At 45.3% G+C, this 27746-nt stretch overlaps 1 protein-coding gene and 2 long non-coding RNA genes across 5 annotated transcripts in view; 1 reads left to right on the top strand and 2 right to left on the bottom strand.

Annotated features, from left to right (window-relative positions):
- Window positions 1-27746, top strand: part of PREP (prolyl endopeptidase) — a 117301-nt gene that overhangs the window by 50854 nt on the left and 38701 nt on the right. Inside the window, exons 8-10 of the mRNA XM_032484607.1 lie at window positions 3060-3251; window positions 7025-7222; window positions 12837-12940. Of these exons, the coding sequence (XP_032340498.1) occupies window positions 3060-3251; window positions 7025-7222; window positions 12837-12940 (494 nt within the window). The remainder of the gene's footprint in view (window positions 1-3059; window positions 3252-7024; window positions 7223-12836; window positions 12941-27746) is intronic.
- LOC116665305 overlaps window positions 16968-27746 on the bottom strand; it is a 102320-nt gene continuing 91541 nt past the window's right edge. For all 3 annotated transcript variants that reach the window (XR_004321854.1, XR_004321853.1, XR_004321855.1), the window contains 5 exons: window positions 26350-26950; window positions 20319-20382; window positions 19749-19916; window positions 19021-19190; window positions 16968-18742 (listed from right to left, as the gene is read on the bottom strand). This is a non-coding gene — a long non-coding RNA (uncharacterized LOC116665305). The remainder of the gene's footprint in view (window positions 18743-19020; window positions 19191-19748; window positions 19917-20318; window positions 20383-26349; window positions 26951-27746) is intronic.
- On the bottom strand, window positions 20439-22907 carry LOC116665307. Its single transcript, XR_004321857.1, has 2 exons — window positions 21664-22907; window positions 20439-21323 (listed from the first exon to the last, which is right to left on the bottom strand). It is a non-coding gene; the product is annotated as an uncharacterized LOC116665307 (long non-coding RNA).

The following is a 27746-nucleotide window of genomic DNA, read 5'->3' as shown; positions in this document are numbered from 1 at the left end:
CATCCTTCACATGGGCCTGAAGTGGTCTTTGCACATGTTACAGCATGTATGAAGGGTTTGGGGGGGGGAAGATGAGTGTTGCTGATATACTGACCTTTGTAAGGAAACAGCAGCTCATCCTGTGCCTCATCTAGACTTTCACTAACCTGTATGTTGGCTGTTTCCTTTTTTGCTGAAAGTTTAATCATTTTAGATTGATGAAATTTTCAGCACCTGTCATGTCTTCATTTAAATTCTTTCATGTCATTAGAGAAAATTGGCTTTTATCTTGCATAAGAAATCAGTCTACACTACATGCTAACCTAGAACCACAAAAGGAGGCTCAGGGTTTATCAGACACTTAAATTGTTCATGCAGCCATCTCGGCAGTGCAAGGCAGGTGACCTCTTGTTTCTAGGGAGCCGGGACCGTTTGACTTCATGTTCATGCCTGGTGGGGGTGGAGAGGAATGGGGGAGACAAACATTCAAGAAGCTTGAAACAAACAAGTTGTCTGAAGTTTAGCAAAGTCATCTGAGTGTTAAAAGTCAGACCAACAGGGGAGGAGGGCTTCTGTGAGAGGCAGGGAGTTGTTAGAAAATCAGTTTGTGTGTCAGAGTGGGATTGCCAACAACCCAAAAAGTGGAATATCAAAAGACAGTATAAAAATAAGAAGCAGCACATGAATTTTGAAGTAAAATAAGTACTAGTGATAAAATTAGTGATTTTACTATTAAAATAGTAACATTAGAAGTTCAAAAACGAGGCAGAATTAGACTGCAGTGTCTGTGGATGCATGTTAAGGCAAAAAAGAACAGAATAAGGAAGTGGTTACCGTCGGATCAGGATGATCGTTGCCTTCAGAGGGGAGGGGGCTTATCAGAGCATCATAGCCCAGAAGTCCCTCATTCTGTTAGCAAACACGTATGTATGTGTTGCTGGTTATTCAGGTTTTGTTTATTGTTGCGGTTAAGATTCCTTAGAAAAATTTTAGAGCTTTCCTCATAGAGAGTCCACGTTTCGTGTTAAGTACAATTCCTAAGTATTTCATTCATTTTGCTTCTAATGTAAATGAGGTACCCCTCCCCATGTTTTCTGACTGGTATTGCTAGCATGTAGGAAAGCTATAGATTTTTTTAAACTGCCTGTCTTATTAGTTTTAATTCCAATAGTTTATTTTAAAATAATACTTGTTGAGTTTTTGTTGTAGAGAAGGTATTAGTAGTCACTTTAGAACAGTTTTTGCATTTGCTTACTCTTCCTCACCTGCATTTTGAGAAAGTGAGGCTTGTTAGCAAGGGAGAGAGAGATTGCCCAAGGCCACACAACTAGATGGTGGTGGAGGTAGGGGTTTAATCCAGTTATGTCCAGCTGAGAAACTCTCCACTGTGGGATTATATTTTCCCTGATTAATTTAGTTCAACAACAAATTATATAAAAATATTATGCCGTGGAGATGAATGAGATAATGAATGTAAAGTCACCAGGAATATAAATGAACTATCCAAATTAGTGTAGCAATTTCACAGTGAAATTGGAAGTAGGAGGTTAATTGGAGAATAGCTGAGATCTGGCATTGCCTTTGAGTAACTGAAAAGTCATAGAGCTCTTTTGTTTATAAAATTTTTGAGGTTTCCTCTGAATATTTATGTCTCATACATTATGAACCAGATGTCTTCCCAATGGGTTTTTTTAAACATTTAAAGTGGCACTTAGGAGCCATTTAAAATGACGATGATGGTGAACACATTTAAGATTTCTTTTAGTGATGACCATCTCCAGACTGGTTCTTAGGATGAAAGGACTAGCAAGTGTTCCTCCTTGCATTCAACACCAATTTTATTTTGCATCTTTGAAGTACCTGCCACTCGATTTGGGTGCTGAGTATCAAACAGTGAATAAAAATGACAAATTATAAATAAGCAAATAAGTACAGTTGACCCTTGAACAACGTGGGGGTTAGAGCGACCCTCCACACAGTCAAAAATCTGTGTGTAGCTTGTAGTCGGCCCCCTGGGTACATGGTCTCTCTGCGTCTATGGATTCAACCAACCGCAGATCATGCAGTATTTGCTGTTGAAAAAAACCTGAGTATAAGTGAACCCATGCAGGTCAGACCCGTGTTGTTCAAGGGTCACTTGTACATACCTTGAGAGAAGTGCTGAGAAGAAACAATCTGAGTGCCAGAAAGAGGTGTCCTGCCATTTGGGAGTGGGCCAGGCAGAGGAACCGGCCTGCGACAGGGCCCTGAAACATGTCTTATGGACCCTAACAAAGGCAAGTGATACCAGAGGATGGGGAGCAAGGCAAGAGTTGGAACATCTGAGGTTGGCTAAGTGGGCAGGACTGTAGCGGGCAGGACCATGGAGACCATGGGAGAGCATCTGGATTTTATTCAGAGAGCAATGGGGAAATGTCTAGGAAGGGAACCAACATGGGCCAATGTAGGGTATTAAGCCGTTGTGGTGGCTGCTGCCAGGAAGGTCGAGAGCGGCAGTGGGAAGACCAGGCAGGACGGTGCTGCAGACCAGGGTTTCTCAGCCGCGCACTTTTGGCATTCGGGCTCCTGATTCTTCGTAGAAGGGGCTGTCCTGTGCGTTGAAGCTGCACCTCTGGCCTCTGTCCACTAGGTGCTGGTAGTAGCCCTCCTCTCAACTTTCCAAGTTGTGACAACCGTAATGTTTGCAGGCGTTTCCAAAAGTCACCTGAGAGGAGGGGGTGAGGTCATCCCCACTGCCGTGGGCCGGGGGGGGAGATGGTGGAGACCTGGAAGGCAGTGATGGCAGCTGAGGCAGAAAGACGTGCTCAGATTTGAGACCCGCTCAGGTAGAAGAGGACGTACCAGGTTACGTGAACGGGCGGACTGAGAGAGTTCTTCACTCTCCTTCATTGCCGGGTTTTTTCAGGAAAACCTTGCTTTGTGTTCTTTGGAAACCTGAAAATTCACCCACACTTGTCCTCCTCCTTTCTCATGCCTTGGCTCTTAAAAATATCATGTCTGCTTTGTGTTCTGTGGGCAGAAAAGAGCCATCCCCTCGCTACACACAAGCCACACCATTTTAAACCCTGGTCTCTCACCAGGAATCCTCAAGTGGGTAAAACTGATCGACAACTTCGAAGGAGAGTACGACTACGTGACCAACGAGGGCACGGTGTTCACATTCAAGACGAACCGCCATTCTCCCAACTACCGCCTCATCAACATTGACTTCACGGATCCTGAGGAGTCCAAGTGGAAGGTGCTTGTTCCTGAGCATGAGAAAGACGTCTTAGGTAAGAGTACACGCTGTGTGGAAATTGTGCCCTTGTCTGTGGTATGGGAGGGAAGCTGGCATATCTGTCATCCTCTGGTGACTGGTTACGAAGTAAAGAACCTTCATCCGCTAATCGTGAGATGTCTGATAGCAAATGAGTCTTCACCGTGTGACATCTCTGTAGTTAGTGCATTGCTGGGGAGGGTCTTCATAAAAAACGTGGAGGTGTGAATCCAGACTTTCAAAAGTAGTCTTTTTTCTTTTTCTTTTTCTTTTTTTTTTCAGTATCAGTTGTCTTTGTGTGGTTATTGTCTGATAATAATCACTAACGTTTAATTTTTTTTAACCATTTGGATTTCAGAATCCTTAGCTTTTTGCTTCGGAATCACCTTTGGTGGTTTGCATTTTACCCATTGTAGATATTCAGGTGGTTTTATGGTCCTCTTGTCAGAAAGAGAACAGACTGTTGTCAGATGTAATTGAAACCCATCGCACTTACTGCTGTGTGCGCTGCGCCCCATTAACCTCTTGAGAACCTCACTTTTCTGTCCTTTGTGCTTCCGAGTCCTTTAAGTTCCCTTTTACTCATTTTCTCTATAATTTCCCAAAAATGATATGCTGCTTTATAAATTATTTATTGCCTGAAAACTGGATTTGATTTAGAGTAAGACTCACTAATTTTGCTGCAGTTTTTGATGCAAAAGGAGAGTCTAGTACCTTTAAGCCAGTGGAGAGTTGACTTGTGGAGGTGAACTTCTGCTGATGGGTTGAATGGGGGTAAAATCTAGGGCCATCCCAAAATGGCAAGGTATGAGGTATAAAATTAGGAGAGTAACTAACTCCTTGTGAGATCTGCTGACGGCGACCCCGTCTCAGATAAAACAGCCCTTACCTGTGTGACTTACAGCACAGATGTTGGAGTCAGACAGACCCAGGTGCATATCCTGGAAAAGTAAGGAACCCTGTCTCCCTGGCTCATGGTGGCGTGCTCTGCCCACAGACATTTAGCCTGGCCTTGCCCAGTGGGTCAAGCGGAAGGTGGGCAGGTGGTTACGGCAGAACCTCAGGGATGCTTCCTTGGGGCACCCCTGCCTGCGCTCATTTGGGCGGCTCCTTTGGCCCTGGGGAAAGCACTGCCCTGGTGTTTGCCTGGGCTTCCCCTCTGCCCCTGGGCGTCTGGCTGCCCCCCTCCAGCCGCTCTTGTACAGAGGTCTCTAATGCCTGGGGCAGTCTGTCCCCAGGACCCAACACAGCCTTGTCTGCCTGTGCTCTTTCCTGCAAAACCCACACCCGCACCCTGACACAGCTGCCTATCCAGTGCTCTGTCACAGGCAGGGCTTCTCCTCGGTGGGGAGGGGACTTACAGCACCACAGGGGCTGTCTCCTCAGAACTTTCCGTTCACTCTCTGACCCTCGTGTATTTGGATGAGGGACCCACCGGTCATGGAGCAGGTTTTTGGCCTTTGCCATTAACATCTTCACCGAAGGAAACCACAGTGACTTTGGCAGCTTGATGGCTTCTGTCCAGACTGAGACAGAATGTCACCCCCAACATTGAGTGAGTACTTCTTAAGTGCCACATGAGGTGACCTTGTGCCTTGGTGGGTCCAGAGGAGACTTGGTGGCAGAGGTATTCATGAAGAGTGCCCTGGGTGGTTTTCAGGTGCAAGTCAGGTGGGAGTGGTAGTTCTCATACAGAGAACCATCAGAGATGCAGATACTTCCCGAGGCATGTGAGTTTGCTGCCTTGTAAAGCTCCTCAGACGCAGTTCCACCTATGTGCTAAGGTGACATCCTCTCTCACTTGTAGACCTAATGAAATGCAAATTGATGCTTGGGGTTTTTGGTTAGGGTGGGTGATAGATGTTTATAACCCTCCTTCTGAAAGGTTGTGGGTTCTTGAGACTGGAAAGGGGAAACCTTCGATAGTCACCAGAACCCATCAATTCAAAGAGAAGCACAGTTGAATTTGCTGTATATCATTAGCACAGAACTCTACTGAGAATAAAAGCCAGAGATGAGTCATAAAGTACGGCTGTATAGTCAGAGCTTTTATTAATGACAGTCCGCAAATCACCTTGTCCTTTTCTTGTTCACTCTGTCTGTTCTGTAATTCTGATGTACTCATAGTTAACGCAGATTGATTATTTTTTGACAGAAATAATTTACTTGAGTTTTTTTTCCCCATACTTTCTTTAAAACGTTAAGGCCATATGAACTATAGTCCTTGACTGAGGCTCTTTTAAAAAAAAAAACTGTGTTGACGAATGAGCAGATTACTTTCAGAAGTAAGAGTTCTCGGTGGCCTCACTTGAGGGAAGGTTGCCGTGGTAATCTGCGCAGCCCGGCGAGGTCGAGGCCCGGTGACCCGCAGTGCTCCCTCTGGCCAGGGTCTTGTTGGTAACTGGTAATGTTGTACACATGAATACCCGGTTTCTTGGGTTATAAAAACAAGCAGTGTCAGGAGCGCCTTGTCCTGCCCCCACCAAGAAACCTGGGAAAGGCTTGTCTTTTCCCCGGGCTTGGGCCATTGCTTGCAGCCCCGACCTTGCTTCCATGGACCACAGCAGCTCTCCCTCTGAATGGTTTGTCCAGAGTAGGACCATGCGTTGTGCCCCCTGCCCTCCTGCTTTCTCCCTTCCTCCCTCCCCGCTCCCCCCGCACTGTTGCTGAAGCTGCAGCCCCGGGAACCAGGGGGGACTCACTTCCCTGCCTTACCCTCCACATCCCGCAGTCCCTGCATCCTGGTGACCCTTCTGGGAAGTGCCTTTCGCATCTTTCCCTCCCCCTCCAGGCTTCATCCCCTGCTCGACGTGGTGTTCTGCCTGGCTCCCTGCAGTCCGTCCTGGTCTCCCTCTGTCCTCCATTGTTCTCTAGTCTGCCTCAGATGCACACTTCCCTCACTGAAGTCACCTTTGTTTGTGTCCCCCTTCTGTCCAGCTGTAGCTCGTCGGTAACAGCTGAGCTCTGACTCAGCTGGCTCATCCAGCCCTGGACAGATCAGCTTTTTTCATCTTCCTGACAGTGGACCTCTCACTTGTTCTCTTCCCTGGTCTCCCTCCCTTCCTTCTTGCTGTCGTTCATTCCTCGTTCGTGTTCCTTCTCTCTGCTCAGTCCCAGCTGTGGCCTTCACTCTGAGTCTCCTCCTCAATCCCCAGAGAACTGCCCTGTCCCTGCGACCACCCAGGCACCCCCACACACACACCCTTAGCCCTGGGACGTCATTCAGCACTTGCTCAAGGGCTTCCACTGATTTGGGGCCCAACCACCCACTCACTCACCTTTGTTTCCACGTTACTACTCACATTTTCGTGTGACTGTGTCTCAAGGGCAGAGTGATGTCATCTTCTTGCTTGTCTGTCCAGCATCTTGCAGGGCATCTGGCGCATACCAGGCAAGGGTTTAATACATGTTTGTCCAGTAAACAACCCTGACAGACACGGATCATGATTTGGTTTTGTTGTTTTCCTTCTTACACCTCCTGTCATAAATACTAGGTAAGCATAAAATAGGTAAGCGGGGTAATTTGTATTGCACACATTATCTAGATCGTCAAAAGCTCCTGGCCCCAGGTGGAGAAGATTTTGTTTCCTCTGGGCATGACGGTGACAATGATTTACTAAAGGAGTATGTGAAAACTCGATAGTGGTTAAAATCAGTTATAAAATCACTTTGCAGTCCCCCTGCTGCAGAGCACAGTGTCAAGCTCATGAACTGTCGTTCAGTGAGATGAGTGTGTTTTTGGCTAATTTTCAAAACTACATCAGGTTTTATCTGTGCTTATCGTTTCAGAGTGGGTAGCTTGCGTCAGGTCCAACTTTTTGGTGTTATGCTACCTCCACGACGTGAAGAACGTCCTGCAGCTGCACGACCTGGCCACCGGTGCTCTCCTCAAGACCTTCCCGCTGGAGGTGGGCAGCGTCGTGGGCTACAGCGGTCAGAAGAAGGACACTGAAATCTTCTATCAGTTTACTTCCTTCTTATCTCCAGGTGAGTCTTTTCACCAACGTTGTCCAGTGTCAAAATCAGACTAATGTGTGCGTTTCTTTTGAGTAGTGGAAATATAATGCCTACATTATTGAAAATCACATATGCTGTATTACAGCTGGAATTCCTTAGTGGGACTAAAACAGTAAAACAGGCACTCAGAACAAAAGGAAATGTGAGCACCTAAAACTGCACTGTCATTAATTTTATATCCTGAGTCTCTTTTCCAGAGACAGGACGGTCTGGGGTTTTAGGTTGATTTTGAAAAATTAGTATGAGCAGATAGAACCACAGGTTCAGGCTTTGGTCTGCACACACCAGGGCAGATGCGGTGCAGATAACCAGCAGCGTGAAATAAAAATCCACAGGCCCGTCTGACATTAGAAAGCTGTTTTAAAACTGAGAATAAATTACGCTTTCGTTAAACTGGATTACCATATAATTCTCAGAGTTCAGTCTTACAACATATAGAAGAAAAATACACTCGTTACGTGGTTCTGGTAGAAAAGGGAAAAAACACTTGTAAATTGCAATTTTACAGTTTGAGTTAATTTTCCCCAAAGTAAACATAGCTCTCTTTATAACTTTTTTTTTTTTTTTAAGTTGGTCGCACTTACTTTGCTTGTTTTGTTTTTTTCCCACTTCCCCACTCGGCTGCACTGTTCCCGTTATAGCCGAAGTCGTAACACATGCGTGGATTTGTCCCAGGAGCCTGGCTCAACTGGCAGTTTGCAGTTGACCGGGCAGACCCTGTCCTGAACGCGGTCTGGCTGAAAGAATGCCTGCACATTCCTTGCTCATCTTTCGAGCTCCTCCTCCTCTCTGTCCTACACTGTTCGGTTGCAGTAGTTTGGGCCTCAGCAAATAAAGCAGACTTGGGGAGAGCTGGGCAGGTGCAGGAGAGGCCTCATCCCCTGGAGTTTGGCAGATGACAGTGATGGCTGGTCCACTTTTTTTCTTTTTGCGCCTCGGAGTCACAGAGCAGGCAGTCTATAAGGAATATTATCCTCATGACAGGTTGCTGTCAGGTTATTACAACCAAAAGAGTGATGTTCTGTGCGTAGGTCTGATGGTACACCTGCAGCACCTCACAAGCTTCCTTGCCCTCTCACCTTTCAGCGAGTCTCAGGGGGCTGGGAGAGTGCCCACAAGGATGTGGACACCATGCCCAGGGCCAGGAGTCCAGGACTGACAAGTCAAGGCCCCCACACCAGAGTGTCCTGTGCCTCATCCCTCCTCCCCCGGTGCCTGGGGGACAGTGGTATTTGTGACCAGGAGCCAAGAAAAATGGCTTTCCTCCAGATGACCGTTCTCAACCCACTGCTGCAGGTTTCTCTTTATTTCCTCAAGTTACACTGGTCTTATAACTGTGCTTGGGAAAGCCTCATAGCTTTTCATCGATTTAAATGGGTAAAGGGCAGCAGGGAGAACAGAATAGGGCTGACTCGCCTGCCCTTCATAAAAGCTGGAGTCCCTCAAGACCTGTAAACCACCTGCAGTGACCCCATGTGGCTGTTTACTTCAGGGACAAGTTGTTCATCACCCAGGGATGAAGGGGCCCGTTGTCCTAGTGCAAAATGATGGGTTCTGTGCCAAGTGATGAAATGTTACCTAAGACTGTGGCTGTGAAGCCTGGAAAGAGAAGTGTTTTCTTAGTTCTGTACCAATAGGCAGCTCCCGAACAGGCTTTAATCTGTTACTGTAGTGCTTTGTTCTTCTCCCTCATCTTTTCTTACTCATTTTTGCCTCCAGCTTTTCCTTTCTCTCCTTAGTGTAATTTGACATCAAAAACCAGAGAATAGGGCTTCCAGACTCAGATCTTCTGGTCCAAATGTAAAAATGGCCATCTGATAATTAAACTAGATCCCTTGAAAGCAGGAATGGTCACTGTTCATACACACATGCACATCAGCCACAGGCTGGCTTGCACTGGTCTCTGAAGGTTCGCTGTCCACTGCTGCAGGAAACAACAGAGACACTACCTTGCAAGTAAGGCTGCAGGACCAAGCATCCCTGCAGCGCCAGCTGCTGTGGACATGGGGTATGTCAGGCTGGCACACACCAGCTGACTTTGTTTCCCGTTGAGGTACAGGGTGAGGACGCGTCTTGAGCCAAGCCATTTAGGACTTTTGTATCTTGAGTTACACTTGGAAGAAAACAGGCAGCCCGGCGGTTTGGAGCATGATGCACTTATTCCCTGTGGCTCAAATCACTTAGTGTTTAAGCCAACTGAGTCTGTACTCCTGGAACTTCAGAGGCGTGTCAAAGGCTCACTCCAGACGGGCGTGCGTTGTAATGATCCAGTCCAGCAGTCCCAGTTGCATGGCTCTGAGAAGCAGGGGGCAGAAATCAGAGAACCTTGCTCAGAATCTTTGGGAAAGGCAAAACATGTTTTAAATTTTTATCTCTTTTTTAGAGCAGTTTTAGGTTCACAGCAAAATTGAAGGGAGGGTACAGAGAGTTCCTGTATACTCCCTGCCCCCCACACATGCGCCGCCTCCCCTGTTATCAACATCCCCTGCTACAGTGGTACATTTGGTACAACTAATGACCTTGCATTGACACTTAATTGCCTAAAGTCCATAACTTACCTTAGGATTCCCTCTTGGTGGTGTACATTCTGTGAGTTTAGACAAATGTACGATGACCTATATCCATCATCATAGTATCATGCAGTGTGTTCACTGCCCTGAAAAGCCTGTGTGCTCTGCCCTTTTCATCCCTTCCTTCCCTCCTGGCAACCACTCATCTTCTTATTGTCTCCATAGCTTTGCCTTTTCCAGAAGGTCATATAGTTAGAATCATAGAGTCTGTAGCCTTTTCAGATTGGCTCCTTCGCTTAGTAATACGCATTTAAGGTTGTTCCATGGCTCGGTAGCTTGTATCTTTGTAGCACTGAATAATACTTCATTGTCTGTATGTCCCACAGTTTATTTACACGTTCACCTACTGAAGGACATCTTGGTTGCTTCCAAGTTTTGGCAGTCGTGAATAAAGTTGCTATAAACGTCCGTGTGCAGGTTTTTGGTCATGTTTTCAACACCTTTGGGTAACTAACCAAGGAGGGCAAAAAATTTTTAAGAGGCTTGTTTTAGTTTTTGTTTGTGTTTTTTCCTTTTAATAAACTTAAAACCCAATCTATAATCAGATGAAATGGCATCTTACTGGATCATATTTACAAAGTTCTTTGTCTTCTCTTTGCATATCCAATTTTTTAGATTCCTCTGATGATTCTTTTGCAGTTTGTCCTAGAGTTGTCTCTTCTTCCTAACTCCCATCTCTTTGACTTCCTTCCATTTACTTCCAAGGATAGCAAGCGTATCAGCCGCTCGTCCCTGCCTCCTTCCTCCTGCTGAAATAGCTGTGTGAAGGCGCTGTTTCCATCAGGAGACCCATCTCCTCAAGTCCGGACACCTTATCTGGCTCTAAGGAACTTCCATAATCCCGTTCTCTTTTGCTTTTAGACTTGGAAATTATTTCCCTGAGATCACCTAACCAGTCTTCTCTGATTTCATGTTTTCTCCAGCCGTAACCTCTTCCTTGTACTTACCAGCCAATTCAGACAGGACCCAGAGCATCATTAGACTATAGGGATTCACTTTACAGTGTGAGTGTAGTGGGCTAACCTGCGCTGACCCAGATGAATTGAAAATAGAAAGTATTGATCAAATATATTACGTACGGGTGCTTTTGGGTTTAACCCAGCTTCCCCCGAAGTGCCACTTCTGCTCAAAACTGAAGAATACAGGTCAGGCACTTGGCACCCTTTCGCTGAACGGTAGCCAGCCTGTGTTGTATACTTATTTCGTTCTGTTGTTAGAGGCTTTGATGTCAGTTTTTCTAGCTTAAATAGGCAGTTAGAGTATGTTTCCTACCCATTGTCTTTCACTGGGACAGTTGCATTCTAGTATTTAGTTGATTTGTCCCAGATCACTCATGCAGTAACTGGTCGGAGCTGGGAATCCTGGCTCCTTGGTCCTTTGTCATTCACTGGAGTACAGGTCACAGTGATGCCAGGGTGAGTCCAGCGCTCAAATGGCACGTGCTTGGTCTGCAGTCTCTTTTTGTTGTACTTTGATTGTTTAGAGTTTTTTCCAAGGGTTCAGATGCTTTTTGGGGTTTTTTGTTTGTTTTTTGGGGGGTTGGGGGTGTGTAATTAGGTTTATGTATTTATTTTTAGATAAGGTACTGGAGATTGAACCCAGGACCTTGTGCAGATGCTTTTTTGTGTTTTGAGGAAGAGGGGCAGGTACTGATTAAGAAGCTCTCCAAAAAATTGACATGTATGTGAAGATAGCCTTTGTCCTCGAGGTTACATTTGTCCAGGCAGGTACAGTATTGAGCATATCTGGTAATTTAGAATGAATGCCCAGAGTGTAGTCTAGGAGTATTTTCTATAATAAAGATATATTCCAACAAATACCCAAGTATGACTTAAACTAAGAAAACCGGTACTTGGGTCATGTTACACATCTCCCCACTGTCACTGTTAGTCACACTCCTTATTACAGACCTTAAAATAATTTGTAAGCATGAGAATTGAGATAATGTTCATGAGCATGAGCAGTCATGTTGTTAGCAAGCCTAAACGAGTTATCCTCTGCCGGGGGATCAGAGTGCAGTTTCTCAGCCGCCACTGACTCACACGCACACACAGAGGAAAGAGCACAGGGCACCATGTTAACACATGATCCGTCATTGTGAACGTACCCTACGGGAGTACCGCTTGGTTTCTGGCTTTCCAGCAAGTATCAGGATCTCTAAACCGCTTTTTCATATACTTGACAGCAAATGTTTAAAGTACTATGTGGGAGGGCTGTTTCCACACCAGCCACTCTGCATGACTAATTCTGTTTCATAAGCCATAGCAATGTTGTTGTTTTCAAACAGTACTGATTTGTCTTACTTACCATTTCTTTGATGTAGTTCTTAAGTATTAGAGTATAGTAGCATTAAATTAAGGAAATGGAATCTTAATCAGTGGTTAAGTGAGCTAAAATTTTTTCGTGTGTGTTCAGTAGTTTATGTTGTGCAGTTACTGGGCTAATCAAAGTTTTAAAGGCAATTCTAAAAGGCTACCCTAAGAGGCTGTCTTTGGCGCCTGATTGCTGTCCACGTGTGCATCCACAGATGAGTGGGTGTCAGGTAGCAGGAGCCCCAGAGTTCCCATCTAGAGAGCCCTGAATGGCTGTCGGCTTTGGGCAAGTCATTCGAGTTTTCCATCTTAATCACATCTCAGGTAAAATAGCCCTCCATGACGTTTCCCATCGTCTTTGACCTGCGCTGCTGTGTGACCTGGCTTGGGGAAGACTTATTAAGTTTTTGCAGTGAGGTTTTACCTCGCCTCATACTCATGGAATACATTAGAATCTTCCCAGATGTATAGGCAGGCGGCTATTGTACAAGGCAGGCCGCACCCACAGCAGTGACGAAGCCTGGCTGCATGCATAAGCCCCCCACACGCCAGGCCATTCTGAGCTCTCCTCCTGCAGTGGTCTTGTCCCTCACTAACGCTCCTCCCTTGCTCCCCATGGCAGCCTGCTGTGCTGTGTGATCCTTGCCCCCTCTTGTATCCAGTGACTTTGTGGACTAAACTAAGACTTCCACTTCCTTCTAGGTATCATTTATCACTGTGATCTTACCAAAGAGGAACTGGAGCCAAGAGTCTTCCGAGAGGTGACCGTGAAGGGAATCGATGCTTCCGATTACCAGACGATCCAGGTACGGAGCCTTTAATCTTGGTGATGGCAGAGTTAGAGAGTCTGACTTCCAGGCCAGGCCGTTCACACCCCCATTGGTTAGGAGCAGTGGAGGTAACGCACAGTGATTCGGACAACGGATATTTTGGAAACTCCTGCTGTTTCTGGGCATCGAACCTGCATGGTCCCTGCCCTCCTAGAGCTTACCAGGGTCTGCGTCCATAGCTGCTACCCTTGACAGGAAGCCAGCGTCCCTTGTCTGGGGGATCAGAGCAACACAGTTTGTCTGCTTTTGCTTAAAAGTGGGTTGTTTCGAGGTCTTGTGGTGTCATAAATGACAACATAGACTTGCCCTACATAAAGTACTTACTCAAGTGCTTTGAGCCTGTCTTTTCAGTCTGAAGTTCATCGGTCTTTGTGCCTGGCACTGGTCAGCACTCCATGGAATATTGGAATGGGTGAATTAAGTGCGTAATTGTCACGGCACCACAGGCTTGGCTCTGGTCACCATCCTTTCGGGTTAAGAATCTGCATTTTTGTACTGCGACTCCCAGAAGCCGCATCACTTGTTGATCCATGATGCAGAATGACTCGGCTCCTTCGCAGTGAGAGGTCACCTGTCAGGCCCCAGGTGTTTATCAGGGACCTCCCACCTGGGGGCTGGACCAACACAGACCACCGACTGGGAATCTGAATGCTTGTGAAGCAAAGTTAGAACAAAGAGCACTGGCTGCTCCCGAGGATGTTTCTGTGGAGCTCGAGCGTTGTTTCAGCGTGGTGGACTGTGCTCCACCTGTCGGGGAGCCTTCTGGAACCCCTCTTCCACGTCAGGTCAGCGCGCCTGCTGGTTACCAGGTTGTCTAGGCTGTCCTAGCGCTTTAACAGGTGCAGAGACCGCACAGCCCGCAGAGGCTAAAATACTCAGTGCATGGCCCCCTAAGAAAACATTTGCTGATCCTTGGTCAATAAAAATAGTATTTATGAAATCATAGTATTCTCAGTAGACGCACAGGGCCTTTGTCACGGAGCTCTGTCGGGCTGAAGTCTGCATGTGCTCGCTGGGATGACGCAGGGAAGTCACATAAGCTTCCCAGCACAGTTTTTCTCAGCGTAAGCAGAGATAGTACCCACACGGGAGGATCCCTGCAGGGTTGTGTGAGATGCTGTGCACAGGCACACCTTCTGGATTGTGCTTTGCTTTATTGCGCTTTGCAGACACTGCATTTCTGACACAGTGAAGGTTTGTGGCAACCCTGCATCTACAAGCTCTGTCGGTGCCATTTTCCCAACAGCACTTGTTCACCTCACGTCTCTGTGTCACGTTTTGATAATTCTTGCAAATTTTCAAAGTTTTTCATTATCATATTTGTTATGATCTGTGGTCGGTGAAGTTTGATGTTACTGTTGCAAAAAGATTAAGATTCACTGAAGGCTTAGATGATGGTTGGTTAGCTTTTTTTTTTTTTTTTTTTTTTTTTTGGCTTACGGGGAGGTAATTGGGGTTTTTTATTTATTTAATTATTTAAATGGCTATACTGGGGATTGAACCCAGGACCTTGTACGTGCTGAGCATGCACTCTGCCACTGAGCTGTACCGTCCCCCGTTGATGGTTAGCTTTTCTTTAGTGATAAAATATTTTTCAGTTAAGGTGTATACACTGGTTTTTTTAGACATAATTGCTAATGCACACTTACTAGATTGCAGTATAGTGTAAACATAGCTTTTCTATGTACTTGGAAACCAAAAAATTTCATGTAACTCGCTTCATTATGTTATTTGCTTTATTGTCGTGGTGCTGAACCAAACCCGCAGTATCCCCAAGGTGTGCCCATATTAAGGGTCTGGCACATAGAATACAGTCAGGTTTTTTTTTTCAGTCAGTGTTAGAAATAAGTACAACAGACTTTCAGTCTTCCATAGCTATTGTGGCTTCTTTCGTTTTCCAGGTGAGTCATTGCGTAGAGAGGTATCCTTTAGGGGCCAGCAACCTCTGTCTCGTGCTTATATGGTTCATTAATTCACCCTAGTCCTGCATTAGACTTTTAAAATCTCTTTTAGGCTGTCATTCTTTGCTGTTTTCTTTATTCTCCATGTGTAGAAAATATGTCCCTATCAACTGTAACATTTGGCCTTCTTGAGCTACTGAAATGTGTACAGCCTTTTATTTGTGTTGCTCCAACAGGGGGGAAAGATTAAAAGCTTTGTGGTAAATAATTAAAAAGATAGTAAGTAAGTAACTGGACAAGAACACACTGGTTTTCCAGATCTTACTGCCTTACTCCTCTTTCCCACGTTTTAGAAGATGGAGCTGTGCCTGTGGGGAAAGTGCAGATAGCTCTTCTGGTATAATGCCAGGAGAAGATTTTACATCTATTGATTATTCACATCGTGCATATTGCACTGAGTTATTAAAGTAGAATTATTTCATTGTGGAAAGGTGCCTTTGGAAGGTAGTGTGATGTCACAACACTTGGCGGTGGTTTAGCTCAAGTGCACACAGCAGAGCTCTGACAGGGAACGTGAGCGTGACAGATGTCCTCACGTTTGGATCAGGCTCTCACTGGTGTTGCCAGTGTGACATGCCGCTGTAAAAGCAGGCCCTAGAGAGGGATTTGTGCACGAGTGGAGAAAAGTCCTCATGGTGTGTTAAAGAAACCACAGCATTTGAGGCGAGGGGGGAGATACTTTGTTTTTGTTTTCAGCTACTTTAGGATAATACAGCTTTTGACTTCACTTGACCTTGGCATTTATATTTATTCTGTATGTGATTTAAAAAGAAAATTCCCTGGGCTGCTTGTCCTTCCTTCTTACACTCCATGAGACATGTTCCCATTTTGAAGCAAATACTGCAGCACAGATTGCCCTGCACGGCTGGTCAGGGCCATCAGTGGTGGCTGTGACCATGCACGTCTGCCTGGTGGTGCAGCTGAACAGGCTGCAGGGCGCTGCTCTGTTCTTTGTATGACAGACTTTCAGTCAGGACCCAGAGCATCTTGAATGGCGGGCGAGAGGTATCGTATTTTGCTGAGACTCAGATCAAGCTGTGTGGTTTTATCTATTCCTGACTACAGCTGTGGGTAGAAAATGGATCTGTATCAGAAATATAATTTCAAAAATCAGATCCTAGAAAAACTTTCTCTTCCAGTCTGGGGTACACATAAGAATTTCTTTTTAATATGGTTTATCAAATCTGCAATTGACTAATGTTTTTCTTCCTTTAATTGTGAATGGCAGGACCACATAATATTGATTACAACCTCTGTGCTGTGTCTTTAAAAAGAAATTGAAATACTGAGCATTAGAAATTACGTTTATAAAAGCAGGTTAGGTGATAAGTGATTTACCTGAAAAGTCTGTCTATATTTATAATCAGTGATCTGTTTCATTTTAAACAAAAGGAAAATGGTAGTTAAATGTAGTCTGTGAGCAGATATCTATGCCATGACATTCAATGCCAGGTGGTACTGTTTGTTTGAATACAGAGAAATTCCAGACACAGGCGCTGGCCCTGGGAAATTTACAGTTGGACTGAGAAGTTGAGACACAGAGATCTGAAAGGTCAGATACCCTAAGGATGTTTTCCCAGTGATCAAGGGAAAGGTGAACGCTCCCGTCAGCACTGCAGTGTCCTGGCCCGGGCTGGGAGGGAGGGAGTCTTCACAGGAGAGGTGGAAACTGGATGGGTAGGGCTTGGAGGCATGGGTGCTTTTGAAATTCCGAGGTCCTCAGCAGGACTCCTGAACAATTTTACCGCAACCCTCATTCAGAGACTGCCCCTGCCCTTTCATTACAGTGTAATTTCGTAATTTCTCAGTATATTCAAGAAGAGAGGCCTCATGCCTTCAGCATCCTATGCCGTTGGGTTGCCTTGGGCAGCTGTCTTTCACGAGTGGAGTAGTGTTTGCACTGTGGGTGACCGTGGCGTGATAGAGGATGTAGTGTAGCAAAAATGCACCTTTTGGTTTCTCAGTATCTCGATTTTGTTCAGCCAGCTGAAAGATTGGCTTTTGTCCTCCACAAATGAAAGACAAAATTTATAGACCTGAAAGGGAACAGGGAACAGAGTGTACTCTGAATAAATCCATTAATAACAGTTTCCACACTTTATAAAAGAATACATTAGAAGGGAGATAAAGTTTTATGGGGCAAGCAAATTGAGTACAAAATAGTAAGAATTACAAATATTTAACACAGATTGTATTATCCTAATTCCTGTTCTCTGATACTGAGGAATTTTACTCTTCTGAGGTTTACTTACAGTGATGCGTGTGAAACATCAAGAATGTCCCAAAGGTGGTTTGCTTTGTAGCTGACCAGAAATGTTAAAATTAGATGATTCTTTGGGTTTACCAAGGTAAGATGCCTTGGGGTAGAAAGAGTGGGGTTTTTTTTTTCCCTTTAATTTAGTCTAGATTTTTCTAACCTTGGAGCTACATAATTTGTAGTTGCTGGTATACGGGCTTTGCCACTCAGAGAACATGTCCTCAGAACACTAATTAGTGTTTTCATCCTCGTTAACCTCTGTGCTGAGTGCGTGGCATGTGCAGTTTTGAATATTGACTCGTCTGCATCGGTGGAGAGTGGACTGCTGAAACTAGCAAAGATGTTTTTCTCTGGCGCTGTGCTCTCACGGCTCAGAATAGGTCAGAAATATTCAGAACATGCGAGTGAAGAGTGTTTTTAAAAAGAACCTGTTGAGAGGCCATGGTGCTTGCATATGATTAGGAAATTGTTTTAAATTGAATCAGTTGTTCTTGATGATTTTCTTTTTATATTGTGCTTCACAGTGACATATTCTTGCAGAAACAGATTCCTGCCTTTCTTTAGAATTCTCTTTGTTCTTCAGGCTTTCTAGGTTGAGACCATAATATTCATGTTCAGAGAGCACATGTTTGTGTTCTTTCCTCCTTCGATAGCAGCTGCGTTAAAATAATTTGACTGTAAAAGATGATAAGGAAGAGTCTGTTTTCTTGCTATCTTGTAACAGAGAAATAGGCTCCAGCATCCAAGTGTGTGGTGGCTGCAGTCGCCATTCCACTGTAAATAAATCCTCTTCCGTGTTTTAAAAAAAGACAGTGCTTTGCAGCAATCTGAGAATAAGTAACCCACTTACAGTAAAAATCACAAGGTGGCCTGAGCAGTGAGCAGCCGGTCCCTGTAAGACAGACCTGGGGAGATTTTCTGAGCCTCCTGCAGGGCTCCCTTGTGACAAGGTGGATAACAGCTCAGAGTTTCTCTGAACTTTGTCCTAAGGAAATGGGGTCTGCATTGAGTTGGGGCCCCGGAGAGCAGCCCCCAGGCCTGGTGGCTGACAGCATGGGGAGGGCAGCCAGGAAAAGAGTCCCCATCGCATCCTGGGGACATGGCCGTGACTTGGCATCATGAGAATTTGCTGTTTATCTTGCTGCGATATTAATGAGTTAAACAGGTGTTTTAATTTGGGTGGCTTAGATTCACTTCCAGACTGCCAGCTAGGTTTATTGTTCTTTAACAATGTCATAGTAGTCGAGGCCATAACTGTGACAGGTCAGGCTGTGCATAAACTCAGTGCCGTAGGTGACAGCAGTAGTCACTAGAGATTTGTTCATCCTTTGTATATACAAAATTTTTAATATTTCAGTTATCTACAGATGATGCTGAATTTGCTGTTTTAGGTAGTAAAGTCACTTAGATAGGTTCAAATTTTGTTTACATTGTTCTAATAGTCATGCTTGTGAGATCCATAAAAGCTGTGGGTTGCTGAGCTTTGGTGATGCTGGAGCGGGTAGATTTCAGGTTACTCACAGCTGGCATCTAGCTCCAGCTCCTTGGTAGAAAACTGTCCTGGGAAAAGAATGTTATATTTCATTATCCTATGAAAACAAAGTAGAAAGTCACTTCCTTTTTATTAGAACTGAATCAATAGTGTAGTTATCATCTGTGTGAATAATACGTGTGCTAATGGTGCTTATCTTTTGCCATTTTAATCATTATTTCTATTTTTGAAAATGAATCTGAATCTCAAGATGTGTTGTTCAGATTAGGCTCAGCTGTGAGCAACAGGAGACAAAGTCAAAAATGACTATGGCTTAAAGAGAAAGATGTTTAATTTTCCTTCTCACATAAAAAGAAGTGCAGGAGGAATCAGTTCAGGAACGACTTGATGTCCAAGGTGTAAGGAATCCAAGCTCCTTTTCTCTTGCTTCTTTATCCATATATGGCTTCTGTTCCCAGTATGACTTCGTGGTCCTAGAAGGCTGCAGGGGTTCCAGCCATTATATCCACTTTCCAGCTAGCATGAAGGCAGCAGTAGGGAAAAATAGGGAAGGGGGAGGATGTCTTACAAGGATGTTTGCCAGAAAGTGGCATGTATTATGTCTGCACAAGAAGGTTTAGAGATGTAATTTTATTCTCAGAAAAAAATGTGCCAGCTAAAAATTAGGGCCTTGTTATCAAGGAAATGGGAGGAATGGATATTGGGGGACAGCTGGCAATCTGCCACATAGGACAAAGCAGGCCTTCAGCAAAACTTGTTGGTGTGGACCCTGAGACCAAGGAACCCAGATACAACCTGGTGGCCAGGTACCTAAATCTTAGGGTCTCATTGGAAAAACTGAGACTCAAAAGAAGTTGAATTTTCAAATATTATCACTGTGGACAGTAGAAGCTGCACACTACAAAGATAGAAGTACCTTTTAAAGAGGCTCTTCTCTCCCATAAAGAAAGACATTTAATACTGCTTCTAGGACATGAGTATTTGCCATTCCTGAACCCTTGTCCTGACTGTAGCAGAAGTGATACAAGGGTATATGAGGCTGAGCATTAAAATCAGGATGAACTGAGACGTTACCTCTGGCATGATGAGGAAGCTAGGTAAGCAGTGTCCCGACGGCTCTGCAGGTGTTATGTTCTGGGCCAGAGTCTTCTTTCTTCACTCCTGGGTTAACCAACTCCCAGCCATCCCCCTGCACTGTCCCTGCCGAGGACGTGGACACCGGCGATCCATGAGGGGCCTGCCCTTTGGGATGGAAGCAGGGCACGAATCAGCCTCTGGGGAGATGTTAGGTCCTCAATTTCATACCTGTCTCTTTTGCTTCTTCCTTTGTGGTATATTTTTCCACTAATTCGGTTTTGGGCTCTGGACAAATTGCACATATGTTAGGGTTCATCTGTTTGAACCCTCTCATTTTAAAGGTGAAGAAACTAAAACTCGGTCTGCTGAGTGTTTTAACAAAGGTCACACCATCCATCACTAGCTGACAGAGCCAAGACTAGAGCGCAGAGCTCCAGAGCCGTGCTAACCCTGCACGTCCTGTCATGAGGCTAAGGTACTTGCTCTCTCTGTAGCTAGGTTGTGATTTTGCACCTTTAAAATAAACAGATTAGACTAAAAAGCCTCTAAATCCCTAAGCTTCCTTACCTGTAGAAGTATGTTTTCACATCACGTCAGGATCTAGTGAGTACATTGTGGACTTTTATGGAGCCTATTAAATAATAAAAAGACTCTGTGTGTAAAAGGGAAGACATGAGGACCCATAAATTCATTTTTTAATGACTTACAATATTGTTATGATTTATTTTAATATTCACTTCCATTCTCCTTGTTGCATTGTAATGGAGATTCTCATTGCCTTATCCATTTATTTAGATCATATATATATTATACATACATATATACATTTATATTTTAATGTATTAAAGTATACAGAGGAGTTTTATGTAAGTCTTAAATATTGGTCACCATGTGGCAGCTTGAAACTCCATTTAAAGTATGTTCAGAAGTAAAAAGCATGAGTATTTATGTTTTTGCTTTTGTTATCTCTGCTGGACTTCCCCAAGATATTACTCAGGGATTGGCATTAATGCTAATGCTGATATTACATTGCTTCTAATTCAAAATCAAAAGAATATTCACAGATTTATTTTGGAAGCTCTCGCCCAGGACTTCCGCTTCTTGTACGGTGAACCTGGAGAGCAGCTTCAGTGCCCAAAGCAGACTTTCTCTACGGCTCTTTCTTAGCGGGGCACATCCATTCCTGGGTCTGTCTGTGGATTTCTGCCTTCATAGGTGAAGTTAAATAATTCATAGGATTGGGAGGGTGTCTGGAAGTCTGATAATTGTTCATGTTTTCTCTGCATTGAGAAGGCTTGACGGGAGAGAGTTAGGGGTGATCTTCCTCCTGCTTTTCTGTGACGGTGTCTCCCCTAAGCCCCAGGGTACATCTTATGTAGGTTGCCAGCTAGACGCGTGTTCTTTGGCTTCCTGCTCTGCTCCCTCTTCAGGGCAGAAGGAGAGAAGTCTCTCCCCTGCCTCTGCCTCTGCCTGGAGATACACTGATGGTCACTGGCTGACGGCGGGAGTACCAGGCACTGTGGATGTTCATTATCTCCCTGGTGGGAAAGCCATTCCTGGCCTATCATTGGTCTGTGGGAAGGGAAGAAAATTTTCCCGTAAGTATAATCTTTTGATTTGGATTCAGTATCCTCTGACCTGGGTTTGTGAAGTGGGCTCGATCTTTCTCTGTTCATTCCCAGTAAGAAGTAGATTAGAGATGTCATCATAGTGATAAGCATGATGGTGAAATACATCAAGTGGGAGGCATGGTGAGGACACTGAACAGGGACACACGCGGCGTCCTGGTCCTTGTCGGTGTCAGGTGTGAGCTCCTCAACCAGCTCTTGGTGGCACCTTCATCCAGCCTGCGAAGGTGCCGCCTCACCACCCCGAGTCCCCACCCCAAATACTCCTCGCCGCCCAGGCTCACCTCCTAAATACAAGCCTTGTCAGGCTTGCCTCTGCCTGGCTCTCCTTCCTCGGGGCTCCATCCCGACACTGCTTATTTCCTTTACTCCGTTCTCTGAAATTCAACACATTTTTAAGTATTCAGTCAAGTCCCATCTCGTCTGTAGAAGCTTCTTTTCTTGTTCTTGCTCTTGGGAGCTCAGTCAAAAGTGAAGCACAGGCAGAGGGGATGTTCAGCTGGTACTTGAACACATAGCGTAGGGGAGTGCACACAATACGCCAGCCTCCGTGCTGGCATTCTCTGTGCATCATCTCATTTCTTCAGAGGAAAACCATCCTTGGAGATCACTCTCATGGTCTCAGTTTTCTGGATGAGGAGTCTGTGGTGTAGGGAAGTTAGAGGAGTTGCCCCAAGTCACACGGCAAAACTGGTGCTTAAGCCAGGTTTTCCAATTCTGTGATGCTCTGAGCATCTGAGCACCCGCCTGCTTCTCTGACCAGCTGCCACAGTTCTGCTGTTGAATGCCCCAAGGCAGGTGGTTCTAGGTCTTCATGTAGAAATTGACATAAAACACTGTGGCCTTATTAAGACCTGAGAGAAAGCTTCATCATTTCCCTTGGTTAATGTCCCGAAAAAAGGCAATGTAAAATCATCTACTCGGGCTTTACTGATAAACACAGCCTACATTCTTACACGTTTAAAAATCATCTGTGAGTCGAGTTTGCTGCGTTAAGTAATGGATGGTGCCTAGGGTCCTCCTTGCCTCCAGCTGCCTTCATTTGTACACATATGTATGTAAATATAAACATTAATATGCATACAAACATATTTTTAACAGAGAATATACCCTTTGATCCTAGTTAAGGTAGTGGGCAATTCCGAAATTGAATCTCAAACAGAAAATCATCTAGGAAACAACAGGGTCCTACTGTATAGCACAAGGAACTATATTCAATATCTTGTTACAACTTACAATGGCAAAGAATATGAAAAAGAATAGATAGATATAATTGAATCATTCTGCTGTCCACCTGAAACTAACACAATTTATATATGTGTGTGTGTATTATATATAGTTGTAAATCAACTGTACTTCAATTAAAAAAAGAAAAAAATTAAAAAAGAAAACCATCTAGGGTACAAGTGAAAATCCCTGTGTACATGCTGCCTACATCTGGACCCTCAACTTCTCTATATTTTGCCAAGGATATGTCTAGTTCAACTCCAAAATTTAATGTGAATAAACCTAATTTAAATATTCAGAAAAGATTAGAAAAAAGTATAAATACTCTAAAACTGTGGCTGGGGGGTTTGAGAATCTGCAAATCTGCCTGTGTTGGAAGCCCCACCTTTGATCCTTTGCTCAGAATCCTCAGCAACAGGAAGGACAGAGTGTTAGAAGGGCTTTTGTGGAGCTGCCTCTGCTCACCCAGCCAGACTTTCACACTTCATTCAAGTCCACATATGGCTGCCAGCAGCTCTCCTCCTCCTCCTCACCTTGCATCAGAAATTCTTGGTCAGCATTGATTGGTGGAGGTGGGATGGGGAAAAACCATGTTCATTTATGCAGTCTCTATATTTGTTAAGAATTTACACTATGCCAAGCATTGGGTTAAACCCTGGGAATGTAGCAGTGACCCGGAGAGATGTGGTCTTTGCTCTTATGGGAAATATAGGCAAAAGCAAGCGAACCGAAAACATGAACGTTGCAAGTTGGAACAAGGGCTGTGAATGAAATAAACAGGGACTGTTCCTCAGAGTGACAGAGGGGCCTGGTGTGAATTCAGTCAGCAACAGAAGTTCCCTTGAGTTTTCATTTAAGTGGCAACTTAAAAGCTGAGAGGGAGCAAACTGTATGAAAATGAGGGAAGAGGAGCCCAGCATGTTAGAGCAAAGGCCCTGAGTACAAATCACTTGGCTTTAGAGAAGACCTGAGAGAAGACTGGGGTGTGGTAAGTAAAGAGGAAATGGGTGTGTGGAAAGGCAGGGTTTTGTGGCCATGTTAGGAGTTCGTTTGGAATCCCAAGTGTGGTGGGATTCCCTTTGGGGTTTTTGCTGGAAGGTGACATGTTTGATGTAAGAAAACCATCTTGGGTTTTGTGGGTAATAGATGTAAAGGATAGGTGTGGATGTAGAGAGAGCCAGTAGTCATCCGTAACAGTAGACCAGGTAAGAGATAAGGTGGCCTGGACTAAAACGTAGACGTTGAATGTGGGGAAAAGTGAATTTGGAATACACCAGGAAGGTAGATCCAACAGGACGGAGTGAGGGATTGCATGTGGAGGGGAGGGAAAGGGACACATCAAGGATGACTCTGAGGTTTTAAATCTGAGCAGCTGGTGTCAAGTTGTTGGCAGTGGTTGGGGAGGAGAAATGTTTTGGACCTGTCAAGTTTGTGGTGCCTGTTAAATTTTTATCGAAGTGATGATGTCAAGGATGGGCTTAGATATTTGGGTCTTATGGTCCAAAGAGAGATCTGGGTTGGAGTTATAAATGTGGGCTTCTTCAGCGTAAGTGTGTTATTTAAATCCAGGGGCAGGGACAGAATCACATGGAGGAACATGTAAAGAGTGGAGAAGGCTCAGGACTGAGCCCTCAGGAGCCCCACATCTAGGGGTTGGTTGGAGAAGGAAGAGCCAGCAAAGAGCCTAAGAAGCAACCACAGAGGTGCAAGGAAAACCAGCAGAGTGCAGACCAGGTAGACCAGGAAGCCAAGGGGAGGGTGTGAAAAGGAGGGAGTAGCAGGTGACACTCAATGTGTTTGGTTGGTCAAATAAGGAAGGAGAGTTCTTGGATTTGATGAGGCGGATTCACTGACGGTCTTGACAACAGCACTAGCAGTGCACAGTAGGGGCAGACTGGCGGCTGGAGAGAGTACATAGAGAAAGAGGCGAGGACGTCTGTGCATGGTGTTCACATATAGGTGATCCCTGACTTACAGCGAGTCGTTAGACTTGCAAGGGATTGACTGTATGATGGTGTGAACGCAGTCACATTTGGTACAAACTGTACTTCGAATTTTGCATGTTGACCTTTTCCTGGGCAAGAGAGATGCAGTAACATACTCTCTCGTGACGCTGGGCAGTGGCAAACGGAGCTCCGCAGCAGCCATGCGATCACAAGGCGAACAGCTGGTACACTTACAGCCATTCCGCACCCAGACAGCCATCCTGTTTTCCACCTTCAGCACAGTGTTAATAAATTATATGAGTTACTCAACACTTTATTATAAAATAGGCTTTGTGTTAGACTATTTTCCTAACTGTAGGCTAATGTAAGTGTTCTGAGCACTTTTAAGCTATGATGTTCCATAGGTTAGATGTATTCAGTGCATTTAAACTTCTGATGTTTTTTAACTTACGATGGGTGTATCGGGATGCAGCCCCATCGTAAGCTGAAGAAGACTTGAGTATTGGTTTCTCGTGGGTGGGTGTTACTGAGGGATTGAGGGATTCGCTTTGTTCTCGTGCATTATTTGGTATTGTATTATTTTCCTAGTTGCAGCAATTTTCTATTAATGCTGTAATCTGAAAGGCTTACATTTTAAATGTTTTTTAAAAAATTTAGAAGAAATAATCCCTGATAGATGAACGGAACGTCTCTGACTTTTAACAACTGTGGGTTATATCTTCCCACTCTCTTCCTCCTTCTCCAGACTGCTTTCCAAGTTTGTCATTTTCTTCCTGTGGAATAACTTGTATAGCTGTGCTAAGAAAGCAAATCAATCAAAAAAATCAAATCGTAATTTTGTAAGACATTTATAAACTGGGCCTTCGATAGCTTTCGTGGCAGTAAGTTCAGGATCAGGGAGGAGGTTTGAGGGGAGAGGAAGTGGACAGGCTTTTGAGAAGTTCAGTGGTGTGGGGTGTATGAAGTCAGTGGCATGTCCTGTTAAGGTGGGAGAAACCAGATTATTTTGGTGTGTCAGTGGGTTGGTTCCAGGAGGGAGAGAAGCACCCTAGGGGCCCAGTTCCTGAGAAGGTGAGGGGACCCCAAGCCCCCGTGGAAGGACTGGCCCTCACAGAAGGAGGGACATTCTCTCCGTTCAGCCCGGAAGAAAGGGAGGGAGGGAGGGTGTGCGAGATGCCCGGGCGCCTCAGAGAGACAGCTCCAAGTACCAGTTCCCCACTTTCCTTCCGTGAGACCTCCTGGATTCTGAATTCTCTGTCTTACCTTGTTTTTCCCCAACTTTTGAGTTTCAACTTCCAAAATCAAAAAAAAGTTAAAAAATTGTTTTGGAATTTTGAAATATGTACGTGTTGTGTTACCTACTCAGTTCAGGAGTGGGGAGACTCTCAGATATCAAGTGTTAGAATTTTCTACTCATGAGGAACGGGTTCTTCCTGGCCGCCCTCTTCTCTGTCAGTAGGAGAGGCTCGGCCGTTGCAGGTAACAGGCACCTCCAGAATCTCGGGCTTAACCTCGGAAGAGCTTACATCTGGTTTCCTGGTGCTGTCTGTCAGCCATCAGCCTGCACTCCCTCCAGGCCCTGCCCAAGGAGCCTCCCCACCCCACAGGTCTGTCCCTGTGGCGCAGAGGGAAAGCGTGTCACCCACAAGTCCTTTTGGCTAGAAGTGTCACCTCCCACCTTGGCCACACATCATTGGCCAACACTATGTCCTGAGGACAAACCAGCCTCAGAGTGGGCAGATGGTGACGGCCACCCTCCACATGCTGGAAGGAGCAAGAACAGCAGCAGGAACTCACCCTGTGGACACCACGCACCCCTCCCCAGAGAGGGCAGAGTAGGTCTCAGTGGGGTTGGGGGTTGCCTCTGCACCTGGCCTCATCCTCTGACCCAAAATTCTGTCAATAGAAATCCATTCTGTTATTTTTAAGCCTTCATTTTTCCAAGTATTTTCTTCAGAAATATAAGCAGCCCTAGAAAAAACCTAGCAGATAGTCACCTTTTTCCTTCCACGTGCCGCAGGCTCCTTCCCCTGCAGGCCTCCTCCCTCTCGCCCTCCCTCCCTGCAGGAGCTGGACCCCCTCCACAGCTGCTCGCTCCTGCACAGCCACAGGGCTGCCAACAGCAGGGTTGGCGGTAGGAGAGATGATGGCCCCTAATAACTCTCAGTGGGAAAATGCAAGTGTAATCTAGAATCTAGCCAGGCCCTCCCCTTGAGGTGACGTTGGTGAGTTCCAGTCCCCTGTAAACGTATTACCACCACCCCTCCACCCCGGGATTGAGGGTTTGCAGTGGTGTCGGTTTGGGTGAAGCATTGATGTTGTTCTTGATAGAATGACAGGCAGACTTCCTCCCTGGGGTCTGTGTTAGCAGGCAGGGCAGGGCAGCCAGTTCTGAGATCTGTGGTCAAAAGAAAGCGACTGCTATTGTCTCAGAAATTAATGTGGCTTCTTGATAACCTTTGGATTGTGTTTGACCAGCCTTGAGGAATACCCACAGACCCCCTGCAGTGTGGCCCCTGCCCTCTCCCCTTCGTCCACTCAGCTGCCGTCAGCTGCAGTCAGACTGGCCACCTTGCTTTGCTTGCACACACTCCCCACTCCCAACATACCCCCTCCATTTTAAACCTGCCTGGAATGTTCACTTTCCCCCGCACCCCCACGCCTTCACTCACTCTCACTGCCCTGATGAGAGATGCCGTCCCCCCCACCCTGTGTGAGACAGGGGTCCTCCCCGTCCCGGTCCCACATCACCTTTATTGCTTCCCAATCACACTTCTCCCCAGCTGACATTATCTTTTCCTCTGTTAATGTGTTCCTCTCTCTTCCCTTTAGAAAGTGGTGTTGCCCACTGCAGTGTCCCCAGAGCCCAGAGTAGATACATATATAAACACTTGACAAATGAGTGAGCAAGGCTGTGATAGTTGAAGCACTCTGAAATCATCTAGCTATCATTGCCAGAAGCCTCTACCAGTGGAACACTTCCTTCCTGTGAAATTTCTGTTGGACCACTTCCCTCTCCTCTCCTTTGATAATTGCTTCTGTCCATTCAAAACCAACAAACAATGTCAGAAAATGAATGTTTACAGCCATTTGTACTTCTGTGAAATTTTTTGCATGATCTAATCTTTAAGAGTATTTTGAGTCAGAGTCCTTGACAAAAGCAGGAAATAGCACTGCCCCTCCCTTTTAGAGCA

This window comes from Camelus ferus, chromosome 8 (assembly GCF_009834535.1).
Source record: "Camelus ferus isolate YT-003-E chromosome 8, BCGSAC_Cfer_1.0, whole genome shotgun sequence".
Lineage (NCBI taxonomy): Eukaryota > Metazoa > Chordata > Mammalia > Artiodactyla > Camelidae > Camelus > Camelus ferus.
The sequence above is the reverse complement of the archived record's forward strand: the minus strand, read 5'-3'. Positions and strand labels throughout refer to the sequence as shown.